The sequence below is a fragment of the Pagrus pagrus genome (assembly GCF_965226575.1).
Source record: "Pagrus pagrus genome assembly, chromosome: 7".
NCBI lineage: Eukaryota > Metazoa > Chordata > Actinopteri > Spariformes > Sparidae > Pagrus > Pagrus pagrus.
The window spans coordinates 30394040-30417009 of NC_140191.1; the positions used below are offsets into that span (position 1 = coordinate 30394040).

General features: G+C 41.6%; 1 protein-coding gene across 1 annotated transcript in view; it reads left to right on the forward strand.

The window, feature by feature from the left end:
* Nucleotides 1-2947: 2947 nt before the first annotated feature.
* The window catches only part of slc6a20 (solute carrier family 6 member 20), a 30294-nt gene continuing 10271 nt past the window's right edge, over nt 2948-22970 (forward strand). The window contains exons 1-7 of the mRNA XM_084358713.1: nt 2948-3104; nt 9579-9719; nt 11775-11866; nt 11990-12217; nt 12733-12843; nt 15235-15476; nt 16974-17136. Coding sequence (XP_084214839.1) covers nt 2987-3104; nt 9579-9719; nt 11775-11866; nt 11990-12217; nt 12733-12843; nt 15235-15476; nt 16974-17136 — 1095 coding nt within the window. The 5' untranslated portion in view covers nt 2948-2986. The remainder of the gene's footprint in view (nt 3105-9578; nt 9720-11774; nt 11867-11989; nt 12218-12732; nt 12844-15234; nt 15477-16973; nt 17137-22970) is intronic.

A 22970-nucleotide genomic window follows, 5' to 3' on the forward strand; every position in this document is an offset into this window, starting at 1 on the left:
AACTGGCTCAAGTTGCTGACTGGCAGATAAACTGGCTGACAGCTCAGTAACAATAAAGCATATAAACAGACCATCTCTAACTCTTACTGATCTGAGGTCCACAGCTAATCCTCTGACGCAAGAAACAAACTGGTGCAGTCTGTAACATCCTTTGCTGTTTTTCCATTGTGAACGAAACATAACTCCTGAGTCGTCTCAACATGACTGAGAGTAGACTTTACATCCCTCAAGACTAAAGACTCCCTCAAGACTCCCTCAAGATGAAAACATGTCTGAGAGAGAAACATAAATGAATTATGTCGTATTCACTAAATGCATGCTTGTAAATTGAACAACCCAGCGTTTCCCTTTTTATTCAGTGAGGGTGAGCACAATAATTTTTTGTCATCATTCAATCCAATATACCAACAGAAACCACAACCTACAAAACCTACATAGTTGAATCAACACCTGTTTGAGTGCAGGTGTGTTTGCCAAAACGTGATTTTCAGTGTCCGCTATTTGATCTGATAGTCTGGGAGCTGGATGTGATGCTCCCCAGCCTCACCTGCTGCCTCCTGTCAGTCAGGAAGCTGCTGATCCACTGACAGGTGGAGGCTGCACAGTGAGCTGGGTGAGCTGCTGGTGGAGGACCTCAGGGATGATAATGTTGAACGCTGAGCTGAAGTCCACAAACAGGATCCTTTTCACATCCCAAAAATACACAGTATCAATGGTCAGATTTAAACAATTCATTTAAGATGTAATAACAGGAACTTATTTCACCTCTCAATCAGGAACACAAGAAAAGAGATACTTGGTAGCAGAGAGTACCTTTCAACAGCAGTTTGATTTTCATCTGCTTAAACTCACCAGGCTCTTTGAGGAGGGCGGCCTGGTGACATGAGGGGGGGGTTGTTGTGGGAAGTAAGTCTCTCCCAGTGCAACACTTTCCTGGGGCTTATCAAAGTCCAGACTCTGGTCTGCCACACCTTGTGTCATGATGTCTACACTTTTCTACTTTGACATACACCGATCAGGCATAACATTATGACCACCTGCCTAATATTGTGAAGGTTCCCCTTGTGCAGCCAAAACAGCTCTGACCTGTCAAGACATGGACTTCAGACCTCTGAGGGTGTCCTGTGGTGTCTGGCACCAGGGCGTTTTATAGTGGATCCTCTGGGTCCTGTATGTTGGGGGGTGGAGCCTCCATGGATCAGACTTGCTCCAGCATGTCCTTCAGATGCTCGATCAGATTGGGATCTGGGGAATTTGAAAGCCCGGTCAACACCTTGGGCCCTTTATTGTGTTCCTCAACCTGTTCCTGAGCAGTGTTTGCGGTGTGTCAGGGCACATTGTCCTGCTGGGGGGCCACTGCCATCAGGTAGTGTTGTTGTGATGAGGGGGTGTACTTGGTCCACAACAGTGTTTGGATGGGTGGTGCGTGTCAAGTGGCATTCACATGAATGCCAGCACCCAAGGTTCCCCAGCAGAACATCGCATTGTGATGAGATGATCAATGTTATTCACGTCACCTGTCAGTGGTTTTAATGTTGTGACTGATCAGTGTACAATTTCTATTGTTCAACAAATTATCAGTGGTGTTAAACACACAGGAGATCATTGACAGCAGGGGTCACCAACCTTTATGAGACTGAGAGCTACCTCAAGTAGAGGTAGTGATATTGAGGGCTACTTGTTTCATTTCATTTTTACAAATAATATAAATGTGCTCAGTGTAATGAATTTTATACATTTAAAGAAGCACTGAGAAGAAACTTTAATCAAAAGAGAATAATCTTCATTCACTGATTTTCATGACTGAATGGACAAACTGTCATCAACATTTCATCCTGTTGTACTTCCTTTGTATCTGCAGGGACTTTCTAATAAGCCACCTTTCTAGCTTCAAACACTGGTGGAGACATTGTTCCCTCCGAGGACAGCCTGTTTACTCACTTATTGAAATATATCAAAGAAGTATTTCTAAGTTTGTGTTATTTTTGACATTATAAATGTTATATTGATCAGTTTTTTCTTTTACACAGCCACACAGCTTTATAGAACTACCCTACATGCATTAGGAGACAGTAGGCTTTCTGCGGTAGGCAGCGTTCCTGGTGTTCCTCACTGATCAGGCTTACACCGATTACTTTTCCATTGATCAATAGTTAGACGATGCACATGATGTCATACAGGTCTGACACATTATAGTAATAATAATAAGAAGAAGAATAGTGACAAACAACCATATGCACGCAGAGTCACACCTAGAGGTAATCAGAGTCTCCACTAAAGCTAAGCTGCATGTCTTTGGACTGTGGAGAGGCACCAGCCGGACCCGCCTGCCTGATGTGAGGTCTCATTGCTAACCACTGGACCACCGCCGCCCTGCATGGAATAATAAAGAGAGATAAAGAGATAATTAATATAAGAATGGAATTAATAAATGGCAAATGTCATTATCTTTATAGGCATATTATTATTTGTTTATGATTTTGCTTAATTTTCTGTTTGTAGAATTATTAATTCATCAATGAATTAGTCAGAGTTTGTAATTATTGCAGCAGCACAGCCCAGGCTCAGCAGTATGCTGGTTACATAACCATGAATAATCTCAAAGCACAATAAAAACAAACCGTGGAGGAGACTTGAGTCTAAAATCCACTCAGCATGACAGGTGGGTTAATGAGCATGTACAATTAAACATTCACCTGGTTGTCCTGCATTAACACCTCGTCACTGTCACAGATCTGTGTGTTTTCACTCAGTTGTTGAAGGACTACTAATCCCAAGAGCCTTGAAAGCACTCTGAATGAAAGGCTCGTGGGAGCTGTAGTTACTGAATGACTCAAGGAGTGTGTGTTGGAGGACCCTCCTCCTGAGACTGGCCACACAACAATCACACAGCTTATAAAGCGGTGACGGGACGCACGGTGACACACTGCACACTGATCCTCCAGACGCTCAAGCACAAACCTGGAGACATTCACAGGACGCAAACATGGAGAAGAGACCAAACTGGGAAAATCCCATCCAGTTTGTGCTGGCATGTGTTTCATATGCTGTTGGACTGGGGAACGTGTGGCGGTTTCCATACCTCTGTCAAATGCACGGTGGAGGTAAGTGACTGCAGACCAGCTCACCTGTGTGACAAGTGCATTTCAAATGTGTGTGTGTGTGTGTGTGTGTGTGTGTGTGCGTGCGTGCGTGCGTGCGTGCGTGCGTGGGTGGGTGGGCGTGCGTGCGTGGGTGGGTGGGCGGGCGGGCGGGCGTGCGTGCGTGCGTGCGGGTGTGTGTGTGTGTGTGTGTGTGTGTGTGTGTGTGTGTGTGTGTGTGGGTGGGTGGGCGGGCGGGCGGGCGTGCGTGCGTGCGTGCGTGTGCGTGTGGGTGTGTGTGTGTGTGTGTGTGTGTGGGGGGTGTGTGCAGCATTTTAAACAGAGAGAGCATATTCGCTTTCAACAAGCTCACAGCTGGATATAACACACAGAGGGATCTCCTCACACAGTGTGTGATGTTACTGTAGAGAATCTACAGTATCCTTGTTTAAACATCTCTCACTAAAAGGCCTCTAAAGATATCTGCCTTTACATTCTCCTGAAATGTAATGAATAAATAGGCCTAAATAAATATACGTACTGACATAAGGACAATGAGCTAAAGATAATGACTGCGACACAGAGGAACATATCTGTCAGTTTATTGACTTGTTGTTTATAGTCTGCTTCACTCAGGTGGGTCGTTTGTGGCGGAACATTTCCAAATGAATCCTTATCAGACTAAATTACTTATTGTTAAGACGTCAGTTAACACTGAGTTGAAACTGGCAATAAACCAGACTTAATTGCAGTTCATGTAAAGGGTAGAATAATGCAGGAAGTAAAAGTATGAATTAATTGGTCCAGATTTATATAATAGGCAGCCTACAGACTTTACACTCTAACTGCTGTTTGGCGCGATGGTCAGGTGATAAGAGGTGCTGCAGGTGTTTCCATGTAGAAAGTATTCTGAATAAACAAACTGACCTTAAAGGACAACACAGTTTATACTGTTTTACTGTGTTTATATGTGGCGGACCCTGCCACCTTTCTAGCTTCAAACGGTGTTCTGGGACCTTATTTTCCTCTGAGAACAGCTTGTTTATTCACTGATGGAAAGAGTTTGTATAATTACCTCATTAATATTGTAAATATTAAAATTCTGACTTTGAACTTCTTCTACAAAATTACACAGTGCTCCTTTAATATACCGTGTCTCCTGCTCCTCCAGTGCATGTGTAGGAATAAACAGTGGTATTATAGTAAAGGTAAGAATAAACAGAGCCAGGTTGTCTCATGAAACAGGTCCTAAAGTGTCCAGAGTGGAGATAATGTGATTGGATGGGAGAATTGTTTTGTCTTTATTGGTCCTGTTCACGGATCACTGAACAATGAGCACACATCTACTGTAATTACTGTCCTGGACGTGTAACGTCCAAGCAGGAAACCAGCGGAGACATGTGACAAGCTGTTCTCAGGGTCGCAGAGGGACAGCTAAATGAACACTGGCCCAATAACTCCCCAAAAACATGACTGTAATGTTCAGCCATCCTGACTGCTCCCACAAGGCTTTGATAGTGTTTGATTATCATTTTGAAATGTGAGCATTTTAAATTTGAATAACAATTGACAATACTGTCTACAATACTGGTGGGCTTTGAACTAAAAGCTTCTAATTATAAAGCACATGTGAGCAACATTAAAGGGTAAATTCTGTATTTTTAAACCAGGGCCCTTATTTACATGTTCTGGTGAGTAAATAATTCATACTTCCCCAAAGTGTGGAATTGGTCCAGTAGATCCAGTAGATGTGATCCTTTGGGGCCACTGTGACGTCAAAGTTACGTCCACTAAAAGTGTTTCTGTTACTGACCGGCTGAGGTTGTTTTCCTAAGTGTCTGACAACATTACAGAAACCATTCTCATCGGGGGTACCTACAGGGTTAAGTACCATGGTACAATATATTTCTCTTCTGTGATGTAATAGACAAAGAGCAATAAAAACAAATTATTTTCTCTTTCCTCATGTGACATTCATTTTCTTCAGTACAATTCAATATTTTATGTGAGAACAAGTCGAGAAATGTGTCCTTTCTTTATCCAGCAGCTCATAAAGAGCAACTTACCTTTCTCAAGTGCAGCTACAGGAGGCTTGTATTGTCATCCAACAACAGAAACGTAATACAGTTATCTAATGAAAACAATAATAATAACAATAATAATAATAATAACTATATTTACATAGCACTTATCTAAACACGGTTACAAAGTGCTTCACAGAATAAACAGATTTAAAACAACTTTAAGAACATGGGCCAGTAAAGTTACAAAGAAGAACACATGAAAATGAAACACAGCAGCAACATAGAAGTTACTAATCAGTCATTATGAATGATTTCCTATTTTTAAAAAAATGCTTTAATGCAATGATTTAACAACAGGTAATGTGTTTGCCAGCCTCATCTCCTCTGGCAGGCAGTTCCAGAGCGGCTGTGATGGCAAAAGCCCGGTCACCCTTGGTTACCAGTCTTGACCCAGAAGGGTTGGTACGTAGGGTTGGGTTCTGTTCACATTTAAACCGATACTGGTGCCTGGAATTCGGTACCAGTATCCAACTTTAATCTCTCTGTAATAACAAAAAAAGTCATTTCAGTTCAAACTAGTTAAATCATTCACTTTTAGAGTCAATATATCATGAGTCATATTTCCAGTAACAGTGCACATCACATGGCAGTCAGTCTGTCAGTAGCATCTTGTTTACTGCATGTGCATCTTGTAAATAAAATACTTTTTGAAGTTGGCTGCTACATTAAGTTGTTTTGTTCATCAAACTAGTCCTATAGGAACAAATGTAATAGTAAACATCAGGATGTACATGTGCTGCCCTCTCCTGGCACACAGCACCTCAACAAGTGGTGGCTGTATTTTAAACCAATTGGGAATTACGAGTTTGCGTTATGACACCTTGAGTTTGCTGTAGAGGCTCAGTGTTGAAGCTACTGCAGCAGATTAAGTTCGTTATGTTAAGTCAACAGTTAGAATTTAGTTTCCAGGGCATATTAAATACCATATATGCCTGTAAATATGAGCACACATGTCATTTATGTTAAGTATGTAAATTAATATGTATCTTTTGTTAATATATTTTTACCGCTGTAGCAATGCTAACCCCTGTTAGCACGTTGATAGGAATTCCCATAATGTTTTAGCATTGAGCTAGTGGACTGAGCACTTGTCATATAAAATTGTTCCGGGAATCAAAGCATGCTGTGATATTTCCTTGTATACAGTATGCAGTTCACATAATGTTGGTTTCATACCAATGTTTTGGACATACTAATAAACGTACTGTTTTATTAAACTAAACAGCCTGTTGGTAAGAAATTTCACATCTCACTTTGTCTCTCTCTCTTTAATGTTGCTGTAAAGATGCGCTCTCAGGTACCCAAATGTGGCACCAATTGATTTAATGTGGATCACTACTCGGTACTACAGACGTAATTCAGTCTGTACCCTTAAAAGTAGAGTCCGGTACCCAACCCTACTGGTAAGGGGTAGGTTAGAAGATCTCAGGTTTCCATTTGGAGTATAGGGTGTCTAAAGCTCCACAATATAACTGGGGGCCAGACCATGAGGGGCTTTGAAAGTTATAAAATGAACCTTAAAATCAATCATATTTTAGCCAATGATGAGAGGAAGGAATTGGAGTAATGTGGTAGCCAGTTGGTTTTAGTTCAAATACAGGCAGCAGTGTTCTGCCCCTGCTTACGTTGAGCCACAGAGGATTGACTGAGGCATGTAGAAAGTGCACTGCAGTAGTCAAGACATGAGAGGACAAAGGCATGAATAAGCCTTTCTAAATGGGGGAAAGACAGAGCTGATTTAATCTAACTGGTATTTCCAAAGAGGAAGTAACAGGATTTAATGAGGCTGTTGACACGTGGATCAAAGTTGAGTTGTTAGTCAAACGTGATGCCTAGATTACAAGCTGTAGATTTTTTATTGACTGCCAGTGGACCAGTAAATGGTTGTAATATGTTGGCTCGGTGATCAGAGCCAAATTATTTATCCTCCTCCCTGGTTCCGCTGCACAAAGTAACAACTCATCCATTTCTCAATTTATACACTCCATTAAAAAGTTAACACGGCTGATGTTATCTGACTTAAACGTAGATATGTGTGTCGTCAGCATAACAGTGATAATGTTTCCTAATGGGAGCATTAAAAGGGAAAACAGAATGGGATGAAGACCAGATCACTGTGGCAAACCACACATCAATGGGGCTGAAGACAAAACATGTTTACCAATGGAAATAGGAAGATCTCTATTTGAGAGATATGACTCATAAGAGCTGTTGTTTGAGAGCCATTCCTGTAATACACACTGATTAAGTCTATTGATAAGAATGTTACAATCAGTGGTATCAAACACCGCACTGAGGTCAAGTAGCAATAAAACAGGACACTCCCCAGTATCAGCAGTCATCTGTAAATCATTTGTAACACAGTGGTTTTGGTACTGTGTCATTTGTGGCACCCAGAATGAGGACTTAACCACCACCTTTTCTAGAATTTGATATGAAGGGGGGATAGAAAATGGTAAATCTGTGGAAGTGATTGATCAAGGTTAGGCTTTTTTAGTAAGGGCTGGGTGCTGGCCTTTTTAAATTTATAGGTGGTAAGTTCAATAGAAACCGAGGATTTTGGTGGTTTTGAAGCCTCAAAACTAGAGAATTTATCTGAAGTAATGGGCCAACTATTGTCACGGACCATTGTCCCTGGGAGAGCTGAAATGTTCATAGTGAGGAGGACTTAGCTCGAGCAGCTGGGCATGGTCACCAGGCGACAGCCAGGTCTAAGTGGAGGAAATAAAATCACTGAAAATAAAAGTTTTGCTTGAAAGAGACCTTACACTTAGGAGAGCTAGTCTCACTGGCATACTTTGGCCAGCAGAATTTACAGGAAGTAAATTACAGATCCTTAGTGCTGTATTGGTTTAATGTTTTAAGGACCTATTATTAATTAAATAAAATATATATAACAAGTAGATGTATGGGGATGGGGTGTAGTTATACGGTCGATGACAGTTTGTGCTTCATGAGGACGGTCACAAGGGGGAGTTAGCGAGTTCATGGCAGGATTGGATACTAACAGTGGCGCGGGGAAAAGTCAGCTTGATCCTTGTGCCAATTAAGCCTTCTTGTTTGTCTGGAGATGTAGCAGGGGATAGTCAGACTTAAGGGGCATTAAGGACTGTACAAAACATGTTGTGTGTTAAAATACGCACACCTAGTCTGTTGTGTGTGCCATCTCTCATGTCAAAAGGTTAAAATTGTAAATAAAAACTGTGTTGTGCACTGTACATTTATACTAGAGCCATGTCTGGAGGCTAAGGATCCGGCTAAAATGACAACTGCTCCGCAGAGTGGATGAATGGGGCTGGACACACAAATAGGCCTGGCACAGGCGTCCAGCCCCTGAAGGAGTCTGTTAAAATCCTGTTTTAGGATTTCAGAAGATTGCTTCCGAGCAACTTTGCAGCCAGTGTGCACAAATATATTTCTGGTGCATGGATGTTTCTCCAAGAGGCTGGGGTCCTGTCCAGGATGTCACCACCATAGTGGCTGGGAAACAGTACGTCACTGCTGATCTTCTCCTGCCATGCCTCGCTATTGAGTCGCTTGATAACAAGAGTGGTGGGAGAAGTTGCCGGTGGTGGTGGAGGATGTGCTCCCGGTGATTGAGCAGATGAGGGATGACACAAAGTCTGATCAAAATCAGACTTTGATCAGACTTTGATAGATCCCTGTTCTTTAAATAGAACAGGGCGCCCACTGATTGTCTGATTGTCATCCCATTGATTGAAAACCCCTGACTCTAATTTCACCTTCAAATGAACTGCCAATCCTAGAGGTTCACACGCTTTGCCACTCACAGATATGTAATATTGGATCATTTTCCTCAGTAAATAAATGACCAAGTATAATATTTTTGTCTCATTTGTTTAATTGTGTTCTCCTTATCTACTTTTAGTACTTGCATGAAAATCTGATTATATTTTAGGTCATATTTATGCAGAAATGTAGAAAATTCTAAAGGGTTCACAAACTTTCAAGCACCACTGTAAATCCAGTATGTCATATGGATTCTCCAAGTGAATTTCATTGTTTGCTGGGATAGGATAAGAGAGGCAGTGGCTTGTGCAGGGCTGAAGAGGAAAGTGTCCAAGTGCCTGACATCCAGATGGAGAAGAGAGCCATGGGTTCTTGCATGTATACTCAGATTGTATCTCAGTTCATATAATATCAGGGTGACCGATGACTATAATCCTAGACCGATTATGTTGCAGTTAAAACTGACCAAGATCTAAAATGTGTCATAAAATTGTGATCAGTTTAAAATCAGTTTGATCATTTGTTTACGGAGTACTTTGAACCACTTTCTCTAGGTAGGTAAGTTTTTAAGATGAATGCTGAGACTAGCAGCAACAGACGTTTTTGGTTTTGTATGTCTGTATTTTTCTGAGTTGCCTAAGTACAACTATATTTCCACCTTCAGGGGGGTTCTTGATTCCATATCTCATCATGCTGTTATTGGAAGGTGTTCCCTTATTCTACTTGGAGCTTGCCATTGGTCAGAAGATGAGTAGAGGCAGCATCGGGGCATGGACTGCCATCAGCCCTTATCTGGGAGGAGTGGGTAAGTTCTGTCTGAGCCAACTGACTGTACTTGAGGCGCGGTGCATTGATGCAGATCCATCTGAACAGGAGACTCACCAGTCTCCCGTTAAGACTACTGATGAGTTAGTGCCTTTGCCTCTCTGGTAACAGAAAATGAAGAGCATGTTGAGTTTTTTTAATTTTAAGACCTCTGATGGATCTGCAGCTGACACCTTCAGGTGCTACCACTTAATACTGTACTGTAAGATAAATGTTCATGCTTCTTGTGTGGTCGCAGTTAGTAGGTTAACGTGATTTTCTTTAAACTATTGTAAGTGGTTACTGGGTGATGTGTACGTAAAGCATTAGCCAACTTTTCAACACTTATTCCGGATTATACGCGCCAAATTTCTGATGAATCGTTCACTTTTTCATAGAAGCATGAAACTTGGTAAAGTTTGTGGCCCTGAACATTTTCAGAGATGGAGCCACGGCAAAAGCTACTTAAGCTTGCTTTCCGGCGTAACTGAATTATGTGTTTTGCATCATATCTCCTGAACCAGACATGTTAACACAGAAAAGGTGATGTCTACCGCTATGTTTTGATGGTCCGGTCACAATGATACCATATACTACATCAATAACTGTTTATAACAGTATCTGAGAACCTGGGTGAGACTTAATAATATCATGTCAGTTACATGCATGTTGTGAGGAGTATTAATAGCTTAATCTCTTTATTCATTAACCCTGTTAACACAGTGACTGTAAAGAGTAGAATAATATTCATTATAACCAGCGTTGGGGATAACGTGTTACAAAAGTAATGCATAAAAGTAATATATTTCTTTTCGTGGTAACGGCCCTGATCATATTCACGCAGTTACCCATTCACAAATGAAAGCTCCTCAGTACAACCACAGTCTCATCTGCCAGCCACTGGAGCAGTCGGGGTTAAGGGCCATGCTCGAGGACACCTCAGTGGTGGTAATGAGGGAGGGGCAAGTGCCGCCAGTTCAGGGATTAGGCTACCACTGCCCCCAATATGACCTTAGGAAACTTAGACTAAAAAAAATCTGAGGACAGATATTGTCAACGGGATTGTGTCACAACTCTGCAAGATCCAGCCATCTATCCATCCATTATCTTCCGCTTATCTGGGGTTGGGTCGCAGAGGCAGCAGGCTTTGAAGGGTATTCGAGACCTCCTTTTCCCCAGCCACCCTATGGAGGAAACTCATTTCAGCCGCTTGTATCCGTGATCTGTCCCTATCCCACCAACCGGAGGTTCCACAATCAGCCGCAGCTTCCTTTCCAGCACCCTGGAGTAAACTTTCCCAGGGAGGCTGAGCAGTGTGATACTCGGTAATTGGAGCACACCCTCCGGTCCCCTTTCTTAAAGATGGGAACCAACACCCCAGTCTTCCACTCCAAAGGTACTGTTCCAGACTCTGCAAGATGCAGTCATGAAACTTAGATAGAAATTAGGTTAGTTAAAACTGGAGACCATCTTGCAGTGGGATCACACCTGCTGTGAAGTGAATGGTGCAATGAAACAGATTAGAGAAATTAGTTTGGTGAAACAGGTGAACTATACCATGTGTATTGTTGTACATACCTTGTTCTGGTGTGACCCCTTCACAAAATTGTCTCTAGGGTCCTTCTCATAATGTAACAGAATTCACCGTTACCTCTTCACCTGAACAGTTAATGATGTAGTATATGGTATCATTGTAATCTTTGACCATCAAAACATCGGCGTAGGCATCACCTTTTCTGTGTTTTCATGTTTTGTTCAGGAGAAATTATACAAAATACATAACGCCAAGAGGTGTTTTTGCAATGGCTCCAAACCGGAAAATGTCCAGGCCCCTCACCCTATATTGCATATCACCCGGACTAACTGTTGGACAAAACAAAACCCTGGCAACTCTTAACTCTTTTGGGCCCAGCTCAAAAACATGGGATTTGGTTTACATAATGTTATGTAATGTTGAATCAAAAGAATTATTGTTCTTTATATGCAAAAATAGGAAACAAATTGTCCTCTGTCATGTGATTTGTGATTTTAAATCTTTTGTATAATTCTCTCACAGGTCTTGCTAGTGTTGTGACATCCCTGTATCTTTGTCTGTATTACAACATCATCAATGCATGGAGTTTCTGGTACCTCTTTCATTCATTTCAAGTGAGCTGCTGATTAATTAATTACTTTTATATACTGAAGACATTTTCATATATTCATTTAAACAATGTATTGGATTTAATTTGGACTGTAAGGCAACACAGCTACTCTGTTCTGTATTCCCAGTCAGTGCTGCCCTGGGCAGAATGCCCCATCAATTCCAACCGGACAGGACCTATAGAGGAGTGTGAAAGAGCAACACCCACCCAGTATTTCTTCTTCAGGGAAACACTGAACATCTCGCCTTCTATTGAAGAGAATGGAGGCATTCATACAGGCCAGGCACTGTGCCTCCTGCTTGCCTGGATGATTACCTACCTTTTCATTGTCCGAGGAGTAAAGTCAACTGGAAAGGTAATAAAGTCCCTCAAATTGCAAATACTGGGAGTATACACACTTACAGGTACACACACTGTCCATAGTCGGGTCTAGTCTGCCAATTGCATTTAACATCTTTTTAAGAAACACTTAAAAAAAATGAACTGCTGGGAATACACCAGAGTCCTCTTAGCCAAGTCTCATCACTCAGCAGCAATCTTGGCAACACTCCCGGGCAGCTTTTTCTGGCTAACCTCTCAAAATTAATGGGGAGGGAGCCATAACGTCACCTTCAGCTTCATATATAGATTCACAATCAAATCTGAAAACAACTGCCCAAGGAAATTTGTTGACTTTGCCCCAAGAGAAGTTTTAAAATGTTTTTTTCCCTGCAGGTTATCCTATCACTGCTGACACTAACTCCGTTTACTTTACTTGTTTCATTTGTTAGCTATATGAAAGTTCGTCAGTCTTGGAAGCATGTGAACTTACCTATGAAATGTTGTGAAGACCTATACAACCAGCCAGATCACTGAAACGTCTCTTTGCAGGTGGTGTACTTCACAGCCACTTTTCCATATGTGGTCCTCTTTATCTACCTGATCCGTGGCATCACTCTTCATGGTGCTGTCAACGGCGTCAAATACATGTTTATACCCAAGGTGAGTTTGGCAATAGGCATTTAAACATTCTGTATATGGGTGCCTAGCTTTACAGCCTAGACTGCTGGCACACTGTGAGGGAATTCAGACCTGATCTTACCACTCGTCCTGAGGGATCTCATTACAAGTGGACAGTTTTGCCCCCATCAGTTCACACGCATGGTCTAAAGCGCAGCGTGCTGGTGCATTTAGGGTGTGGCCAAGTCCATTTTGCTAGACTATAAAGTCTTGGCACAAAGTGCAGTGCATGGTGCAAAGAGGTGGCATTTAGACTCTGAATTAGTCATGGGTGTGTTTTGGGCGGAACATAAATCAAACCAATCTGAGTGTCGTCTCCCATTCCCTTTTAAGAGCCAGGTGTGCCAGGACCTGAAACCTATTAAACAGTGGCACTCATCTTCGCTGAGGGAAAGGAATGTGATCCCCAGCTGCTGCTTTTAGTTTTGCTGATTAAATGGGCAACGATGTTTGTTACAGTGACATGACTGCATTCATGGAAATGTTTAAAATAACTGAAAGCAGCCTCTCAAATCATAAAATCAGAGTGTATGCATGTTGTGAACCCGCCTGTGTGGCACATCTTACTGTCTGAATAATGCGTCTTTTAAATAGCAGGAAACAGACAGTCGCTTTCTGCTGCCGCAAGATAACAATCTGCCATCAGTGCGCCTGACCACACCTCACTTTAAGACCAATACGCACAGGGTCACACAGGTGGCCGCAAGTACATTTGCTATTTACACAGTGTTCCATATTTGATGTAGGCAGCGTTTCACAAGGTTGATAAAGTTTCTCCAAACTGCAAATCTCACAAAATTAAGCAATTCCATAGGGGAATCTGGGGACTTCCTCCACGGGCGAAAAAAGAAGTAACCTAGAGTATATTGGTTAAAAAGTGAGAGCTTTGCAATTTTTTTTTTTTATTATTTGACATGTTTACCATCAATAAAATGTTGTCTCCTATCATAAATGTAGTGTAAATGGTGAAATTCAATGAAACTGTTCAAACAGCTGCTAAATGTTGGCAGGTAAGGTTATGTTCAGACCGCACTCAAATCTGACTTGTTGTTCAAATCAGATCTGAGAGATGGAGTGTCCTCATTATTATTTGCAAGTGATCAGATGGGATTTTTAGCCTAGACATCACCAACATATCTGCATGGGTTGCTATGGTAATGCAGTAGGCATCAATAACTCTGTATGTGGGTGACACAGACTGTTTTTCAACACAGAAGCAGACTGCTTTGCGAGTAGCAGCCTGGATTCTGCACTTCGGTCTCTTTGGTTTTGATGTCACCTTCGTGCTGCAAGTGACGAAAACACACTTCGAAATCCGATATGAGTAGTCAGAGCATCCAAACTGAGATGCATCTGTAGAAATCTGATTTGAATCACATTTCAAATAACCTCCAAATGTGGTTTGGATCCAATTAGCAATGTTTGTTTCCGTCCAGACTTTCTAAAATCAATTTGAATACAATCTGTATATGCTAAAAAAGAGATTTTGGCTGTTAGTGTGAACACATCCCAAGATGCACTTTGGACACAGGAGCAGACTGTGATGCTGCTTTCTTTTACAGAAACAACTTTGCATATTGCATTTAATGCCAAATTTACAAGACGACATAAATGATTTAAAAAATACTATGACGTTTCACAAAGATCTCACTTTTTCAAAACTTTTTAAAAAACTTAAGAAAGAACTTGAAATTAAGACTTTGCCATAGCCCTTTGCAAAGTTCTTTAAGCTTCTACTCACTCAACATTATTTAAAAACATGCTAAGGTCTTGGCATATTGTGGTAACTAGTTCAATAGTAAACACACAAACACCTGCTGCTAACATTGAGAGAGGGCCCAAAAACAAAGTTTGCATTACAGTGAACCAAATGGAATTCACAGTGTGTAATCCATTCTGGCTTTTGTTGTGGCTTCTCCTCCTCCTCCTCCTTCTTCGTCGTCTTCTTCGTCTTATTTCACTGAGGACGACAGTTGAGTAGCCGGTCCTTCAGTGTGGCCCAGTACACATGTGCATACACACTGCTAAAAGAATGTGGTCACATGCAGTCCAGACCACCTCTGAATGTTGTCTGAGTAATCGGATCTCAAATGTGTGCTCATTGTGTCATGGGTGTGTTCACAGCTGTACTCGGAGCTGTCCACTGTCCACTTCAGGACGGATGTTGAAACCAGGTCTGAGCAGCCTCTATATTGTTTATCAGACAATACTCAGTTTTGGCCTTACGTTATTTTTAGATTGCTTTGGGTGTCTGCACAGTGGTGTCTGATGTACATTTCCAATACAGATGTTGTATTTAAAAAGTGTATAACCCCAGTGTATGATGGGTCAGTAAATAATACTGTTATTCATTTCTTGTATGTCTGTCTTCAGATGGAACAGCTTGCTGACCCAAATACATGGGTCAATGCGGCCACTCAGATCTTTTTCTCTCTGGGTTTGGGTTTTGGGTCACTCATAGCTTTTTCCAGCTACAACCACTACAACAACAACTTTGAGCGTCAGGCCATCATTGTTTCCATGATCAACAGTGGAACCTCCATCTTTGCCAGCATTGTCACCTTTGCCATCTATGGGTTCAAGGCAACAGTCAACTACGAGAACTGTCTGGAGAGGTGTGTGTGTTTTACGTGTACGTGAGTGTACCCTTACAACTGTATGTATGTCCCTTTAAACAGTACACACATGCTATGTATGTGTTTACACTCCAGCTGCAAGTAATCTATTTTGTTTTATTTGTTGTAGTTTTTTATTGGTACAATATAATATTGAATAATAATATGGTATTATTTAATAAATATTTAATAATATAAAAAATATTAGTCTATCTTGTCTGTGTACTCTAGTTCTCAGACAAAAGCCAGAAGCCAAATGACAATCAGGTCTCAAATAATGGCAAGGGCATGGTGGACAAAAAAATCAATGGTTGGTCTTTTGTAAGTTGTGCGGCATAAGCGTAATATACATTTCCATCACATGGATGTAATAAATTTTCAATCAATGGGTGTACACGTGTTAATGTCTCACCCAAACTGTATTTTATAGTAATCGTGTGAGTGACTGTAAGGGACACCAGATGGTAGTAGCTTCATTTGGACCAAGTACCATAATGAAACAATGACAGTCCCTGAATTTTTCACAACATATTTCTGGAAATATTTCACAATAAAAGCCTTACTAGGGAAATGAAGGAATTCTATCCACTAAGAAAGCAAAAGAGCTTTTAATTTGAAATGGACACTGGAAGTGTAGTGTTTGTTCTATTCTAATTTTATGTTATAAATATTTTACTAAAAGGGGAGCAGATCAGAAAACAAAGAGGCTTTTTACTAAAATATCACCATGTTTGCAACCTTCAGAAGTTTAGAATCATCTGTTAAAGTGATGTTTTTCTTCTTTCCTTCAACCGTGGATATATTAACATAGATAAAACTCAGGGTGATGAATTCAGCTGTCTGTAGTAACAGTTTTGCGTTGTGCAGGTCCTGGGACATTGGGCTTTGTGTCAGCAATGGATTGATTAATTCCCCTCCATAATTATTTTAAAAACTCAACAACATCATAATGTCCTCCTCACAGTGGCTGTTTATTAATTCGCACCTCTACTGTACACAGCTAAAAAAGCAACAAGCATAAATCATGTAGGATACAAACTGCTGTAGCAAACAGAGAGCTGGCTGCAGGGTGACACCAAAAAAGCGACAGCTGTTAATCAAAATGGGTCTTTTGTCTCGTCTTTTGCGTATTTCTTCAATAATTGTCCAAAGTAATGTCTTCGCTTTGTTGAAAACGGTGTCTTTTGTCTTTTCTATCACATTTACCATTTTTAAGAAAGTTTCTGGTCCATAAATATGGCCAGAAAGGTTTTTTCAAATACCCTTTCAGATTGAACTCCATCTGAGGACATTGTAACCAATTATCATTTCCTGAATGTCTAACATCTCTAAATTTGTAATTGCTGACATTTTAAGGTTAATTTATTACCATTAAATGAACATATTGATATGTACATTATTAGCCAAGGTTTTTATATGAGCATAATGTGTAGAACACAGCGTTGATAGTGGATAAACTAGTGCACTCATGTAACTGTCCTCCTCTCACTCTTCCAGGGTACGCTCACTGCTGCTGAACACCTTTAATATAGCAGAAGACAGCATCACCATTGACAATGTCTTCGTGTGGATTGACAAGCTGAACTCAACATATCCGGTGCAGTTTGCTGAAATCGAAAGCCAACTGGAATCCTGTGACCTGGAGAGTGAACTAAACACCGTATGTTTCTCATCATTACACCTGTATGACAGTTGTACACACTTAAAGCATCAACATCACGAGAATACAGTTGGCTTACACAGAATGTGGGAGGGAGAAAACAAATAAACAAATATGAACAGTGCTATAAACATTAATAAACTTCCAACTGGTTTCTGCTTAGCTTCTGCAGGTCAGTACATTTTTTAACTAGTTACATTTTCACCAACAACTCACCAATAACTGCTTATAATTAAAAGTAGTATGATATTATCATTAAATAATGTAGGGGTAATTATCACTAAAAGTAGTCTTGTGGTAATTTGCAGGTAATTTCTAAGAAACTTCCAAGATTTTTTTAGAACTAATTTCTAAAAAGTGTGTGTTAGCTGTTAGCTGATCAGCTATGATTTAATCAGAATCAGAATCAGAAATACTTTATTATCCCCGAGGGGAAATTGTTTGTGTTACAGATGCTCCCATTCAAAGTTCAGAATATGCAGAAATAATAATAATAATAATAATAATAATAATAATAATAATAATAATAGTAATAATAATAATATCAATATCAACAAAAACAAAACTAAAATACAAGAAATGTACATATATACAGAGCAATAAAGCGAGGAATTGAACAGTTTGATAGCCACAGGCAGGAGTGATTTCCTGTGGCGCTCTGTGGTGCATCTTGGTGGGATTAGTCTAGTGCTGAATATACTCATGTGGCTGACCACCATGTCATGGAGTGGATGAGAGCCATTGTCCAAGATGACATGTAACTTGGACAGCATCTTCCTCTCTGACACCACCGACAGAGAGTCCAGCTCCACTCCCACAACATCACTGGCCTTGCGGATCAGTCTGTTCAACCTTAGAGGCAGGAAGTTAAATCACGTGTTGCCTCTGATAAAGCAAGTGCAGTATCTACGTAAGCTGGACATAAGCCCTTTTCACACAGAGACTCCGCATTATCGCCGCAACGAAGGCTGGCCTTTACACCGCCTTTGTTTGTTCACACAGAACCAAGCAGTCGCTCCAGCGTGTCATTTCATACAGCACACCAGAAGAGGCGTGACGGTACACATCATGCGCTTCAAATCGATCATACCTGACTGGATCCATGCTGGTTCGGTTCCTGCTGTTTGAAAAAGGAGACAGGGAAAGCAAAATAAAGTGCCGACCTCACTGCATTCAGTTAGCCACGACTTCTTAGCAAACCAGCCTCATGAAAAAGACCGGGTGTACTGTCTTCCTCTGTCTTGTGCATGTTGTTTTAACATGAGGTCTGCTCATGTCTGAGTTTTTCATGCAGTGTTCTCCTCTCAAACGGCGTTGTTTTCAGTGACTTCGCTGAACTTTCTTTTTCCATTTTGATTTATTCCCCACAACTCACTCTATCATAGAAGACTCCTCCAAATCTCTACGAACTTCTACGTCATCTGCTCCTTCGTCAGTTCCTTCTCGTGCTGTCTATCGCGGCCTTGGGACGGTGAAAGTCAGCGCCCAGTAAGCTACTTCTTGTATCACAGCAGGTGAAGTGCACATGTACAACTTATAACGAGGAGCTATGGCCAAAGATGTTTGCGCCCGGGGCTGGAAATACGTCACCTCTCAGTAACTTTACATAACGTAGAACATATTATACATGTTACTCACTAACTGTATAATATTTAGGTTGCTCATTTAAAAATATAGTCTTATTCAATGAAGGTCTATGATTCTTCTTTATGTGCAACAGGTGGGGCGGCACTCAAGCGCCCCCTATTGACAAGCTGAAGAGATGCAAGAACTTCATATTCAAACATTTGAATTTTTTCCACTGGTACTTTTGGCCGCACCAAGTCAAACTGTGCTGATTTGTTTTTTCATCAGCAGTTTTGTCATGCTGAGTTGAGCCAAGCTGTGCCTTCTCTGAAATATGGCCAGGGTGCGCCCGCCCCGCCTCCACATGCTCTGTGGTGACATCTCGCAACTGCTGACCCCCGCCACCCCCTCAAACAAGCATGTTGTGAGACTTAACCCTCATTTGAGCAGGAGATCTGAGAGGAAGGTGTTTTTAAAAGTCACTCAATAGTTTCATAGCCTCTTACTGAATCTTTGTGTGTTAGCCTTTTCCTGCTCTGTGTCCAGACTGCAGTCGAGGAACAGGGGAGATGCTTGCCACCAAATTACCAGAGTTTTTTTTGTGGACTGCGGGGAGGAACAGCTTTTTACATCCATTCCCTTTGACCACTACACAAGACAAGTGCGTCAGCAGTTATAGACACACCTTGGAGCAGGTAGCGCTGTTGTGATGGAAATGCATATCCCAGCAACGCTGTGCCGATCTGCTGAGTCAAACCTAATAGAGCCAGGCTGGCTGATGTAATGGAAAAATGCCAATAGTGTGATCGATGAATGAACTTGTTTTAACAAAATAGGCCCAGAGCCAGGAGAATCTGTTGATTCTTTCATCTCCGCGGTGTACAGTCTGGAAAAACACTGTCACCTCGGCCTGTCAGAGAGTCTGCAAATGGATAGCAAACTAACACTGGCACAAGCTGTCCAAAAAATCAGACAACAAGACGATATTAAGAAACATCAAACCACTGTGTGACAACAGACACAGACCAGAAACAAGCAAATGTGGATACAGTGGAAAACAAGAAAAAGTTTCACAGAGAAATAAATACACATGATAAAGGTCCAAGTTACTAAAAAGACCGTTGATCGACAAAGTTGAAGAGGAACTGCAAACGAATGGAAAAAATAGGCGTGATTGTGCCCATTGAAGAACCCACAGTTTGAAGGGATGGTGGGAGCACCCAAACCTGAGGAAAAGATCTGTTTGGATCAAACCCACGTAAACAACTACATCTGCTGTGAAAGACACGTCCTGCCAGCTGTAGACAAAAGCAACAGTCTTTATAGAACTAGATGCCACAGCTGGATTCTCGCAGGGAGGCTCTGTTTTCACAGACTGCCATTAAGAATTTAATCTGCAACACAAGCACTTTCAAAAGCAACTAACACAGATGCTGGCAGGACTGGAAGGAGCCATCTAGCATGCAGACAACATTCTCATCTTCATCTGGGTCATCTCTAGGTCAACAACACGACCACAGGCTGCACCAAGTGTTGGAGCGACTCCACGGGGGGGGGGCTGACACTCCAAGTGCCAGTTTGCTGGGCCACGTCATCAGTGCACATGGCAAGGAGGTGGACCCAGGCAAACACAAAGTACTGATAATACTGTATACATACATTAAAGGTCCCATATTATACTGTTTTTCATCAATTTCACACAGCTGTCAGAGGTCCAACAACACTGTATTAGAAGTGTATTGCCCCAAACCCATCAGTGGTCCTGAATTTCAGCTTTCTGAAAGTCGCTCAGGTGAGCTCTACTGAGAGCAGCTGTTTCTGTGCCTGCACCTTTAATGCTAATGAGCTCCGTCCTGCTACACGCCCCTCTCAGGGAGAGGATGCCGCTGACGCTAGCGGTAGCATGCGCTAATGTTTACGGTGGATGTACCGCTATGGCTCGCGAGATGCTGTCGTTCAACCACACCAGTTTGGCCCAGAATCGGACCCAGAAGGAGAGGCTCAGAAAAATACAGACTCTGCAGCTGCAGCAGGACTCCCCAACACAACCACCCGGCTCCCATCCCCCACTGACCTGCAACAGGTAACATCTAAAAACAGCTAGCGAAAGCTGTGTTTGCCTCCAACACAGTCTCCAAACTCTTGGACACTGTTCGCATAGTCTCTGTCTCCAGTCTGCACGTTTCCAGACTTTTCACTGTGACAACCAAGCTCCCTCGTAATATTATTACATTAAACTCGCTTCAAACGCCGTTGCATAGCGGACCGAAGCGGAGCCAACTAGTTAGCCAGTTTCAAGCTGACTTCACCAAACTCGTAGGCAACTGTAAATACTATCAACACGTGGTGACACTTACCTGTGGCTCGGGTGCAGTTGCTGGGTCCCGTATGGTTGGGACTGATGTGTCGAGGCAAAGCCAGCTTTGTACTGACCCTCGTTACTGAAGCAGTCCGATGTGAAGTGGTTAGCACACACAAACAGACTTACAGGAACCGTAGCCGGCACGTTGTCGTTAAAAATGAAACGCAACCACTGTCTCTTCTGTTCTTCTGCAGCTGGGACAGAATATAGGCACTAATGTTGATTTTTACAACCAACAACAGAGCAATTTGCGTGTCTAGCTCTGAGCGACGACACTGCAAAACACTGCTATCTTACCGCTGGACACGCCAAACTTCACCTCTCGGATATCTCCGGGGAGAGGGGGGAGTGTTTTCGGCCTATGCAAATCACTCCTGTCGTTACGTTACGACAGGAGCTGAATCTGAACAGCCTGTAGGAGCCCCGGGCTGCAGAGACCATGGAGGACTCGTTTGCTCTCCTCATTCTGGGAGTTGGTAGGCTCAGGGAGGACCAGTGTATATATGTAGAGACCAGAGAAAATGTGTTTTTCATAATATGGGACCTTTAAGGGGGAAAAAAGTTGAACAAATACAAGTACAGATTAATAATAGCTGTTTAAAAAAATGCTGGCACTTCAGTAAAAGGGGGAGATGTAATGATATTAGATATGTAAAAACTAATGTGTGTGTGGAATGGGGAAGAGTGTGAAGAGGGACTCCAAAGTTTTAATAAAGTTGCTCAGGGGCGACACAAGCAGCAACAAGATGGTGATGATAATGTGGTTGGCATCTTCATATTAAAAGTTTGACATCGGGTAAACACTGTCCATCAACTGTGACTGTGTGAGCACCAAGCATCGATGTTATAAACACAAAGTCCACCTCTCCTCATCCAGCTGTAGTCAACAAGTGTTGTAAAGCGTTTTAGAAATACAAGTCCATTTATATGAGGAGATAAAATAGTTAATAAATAGTATAAACTGGAAGAGCGATAAAACAGTATAGATAAAACAGTAAATAGACTATATATCCAACTTATCAAGAATTAATCATTAAACAAAGCAACATGTAAAAGAGAGACAAACAGTCACACAAACAGTCAGTACAAAGTTTCCTTCTTTGATGGCAGATTGCATCCTGTCTTCTTAAACTATGACCACAATCTGTCCAAGTGGCGCAGCAACAGTTAGCTGTTGTAATGCGAATGCACGTAGTCCAATCTGTACCAAACTTCACATGTTTTGTATGAGTCCCAGTAGTGCCACCTACTGGTAGCAGGAAATGACATGTTTTATATGATGTACAACATCTAACAGCCTGACTAGGTCCAGACAAGCCTTCAGAAGTTTTGGGAGAAGAGGGATGACTTGTCATGTGTCAAGTTTGTTTTGAAAAAGCTTGTGGTTCACCATGTAAGGATGAGTGAACAGAGTGAACAGTGTCTGCTCAGAATGCCTCTACATGGTTGGGATTGAGCCTTTTCATTAGAAACTGTAGTTGATTGTCCAAAAGATGTCGTTTGGTGCTTCAAACACTCTCACACAACTGAGCTTTCAGTTGTAAGTGTAATTCAAGACGATTGATTCAGAGTCGAGGTATGTGAACCAAGTTGTGGGAACGGACGGTGTATTTTGCATAGCCTTAATATTTTTTAGAATTTTTTGTTGCTAATCTGCCAGTTATAGAAAAGACATTTATTAATCAAGCAGTTTAGGTCATCCTCTATGGCTCTGGGTACGGGAAAAGAGGTAAGATTATATAAACAATAATTTGGGGATGTGTTAAAACTGAGGTTTTGAAGGTAACTGTTATGATTTGTAAAAAGGTTGTATGTATAATCCAAAAGCAGACACCAAGACTGGGAGAAGTTTTAAGGGAATTTATTATTATAGCACAGGTAGGAGGCAGTGGAAGGAGGCTCAGGC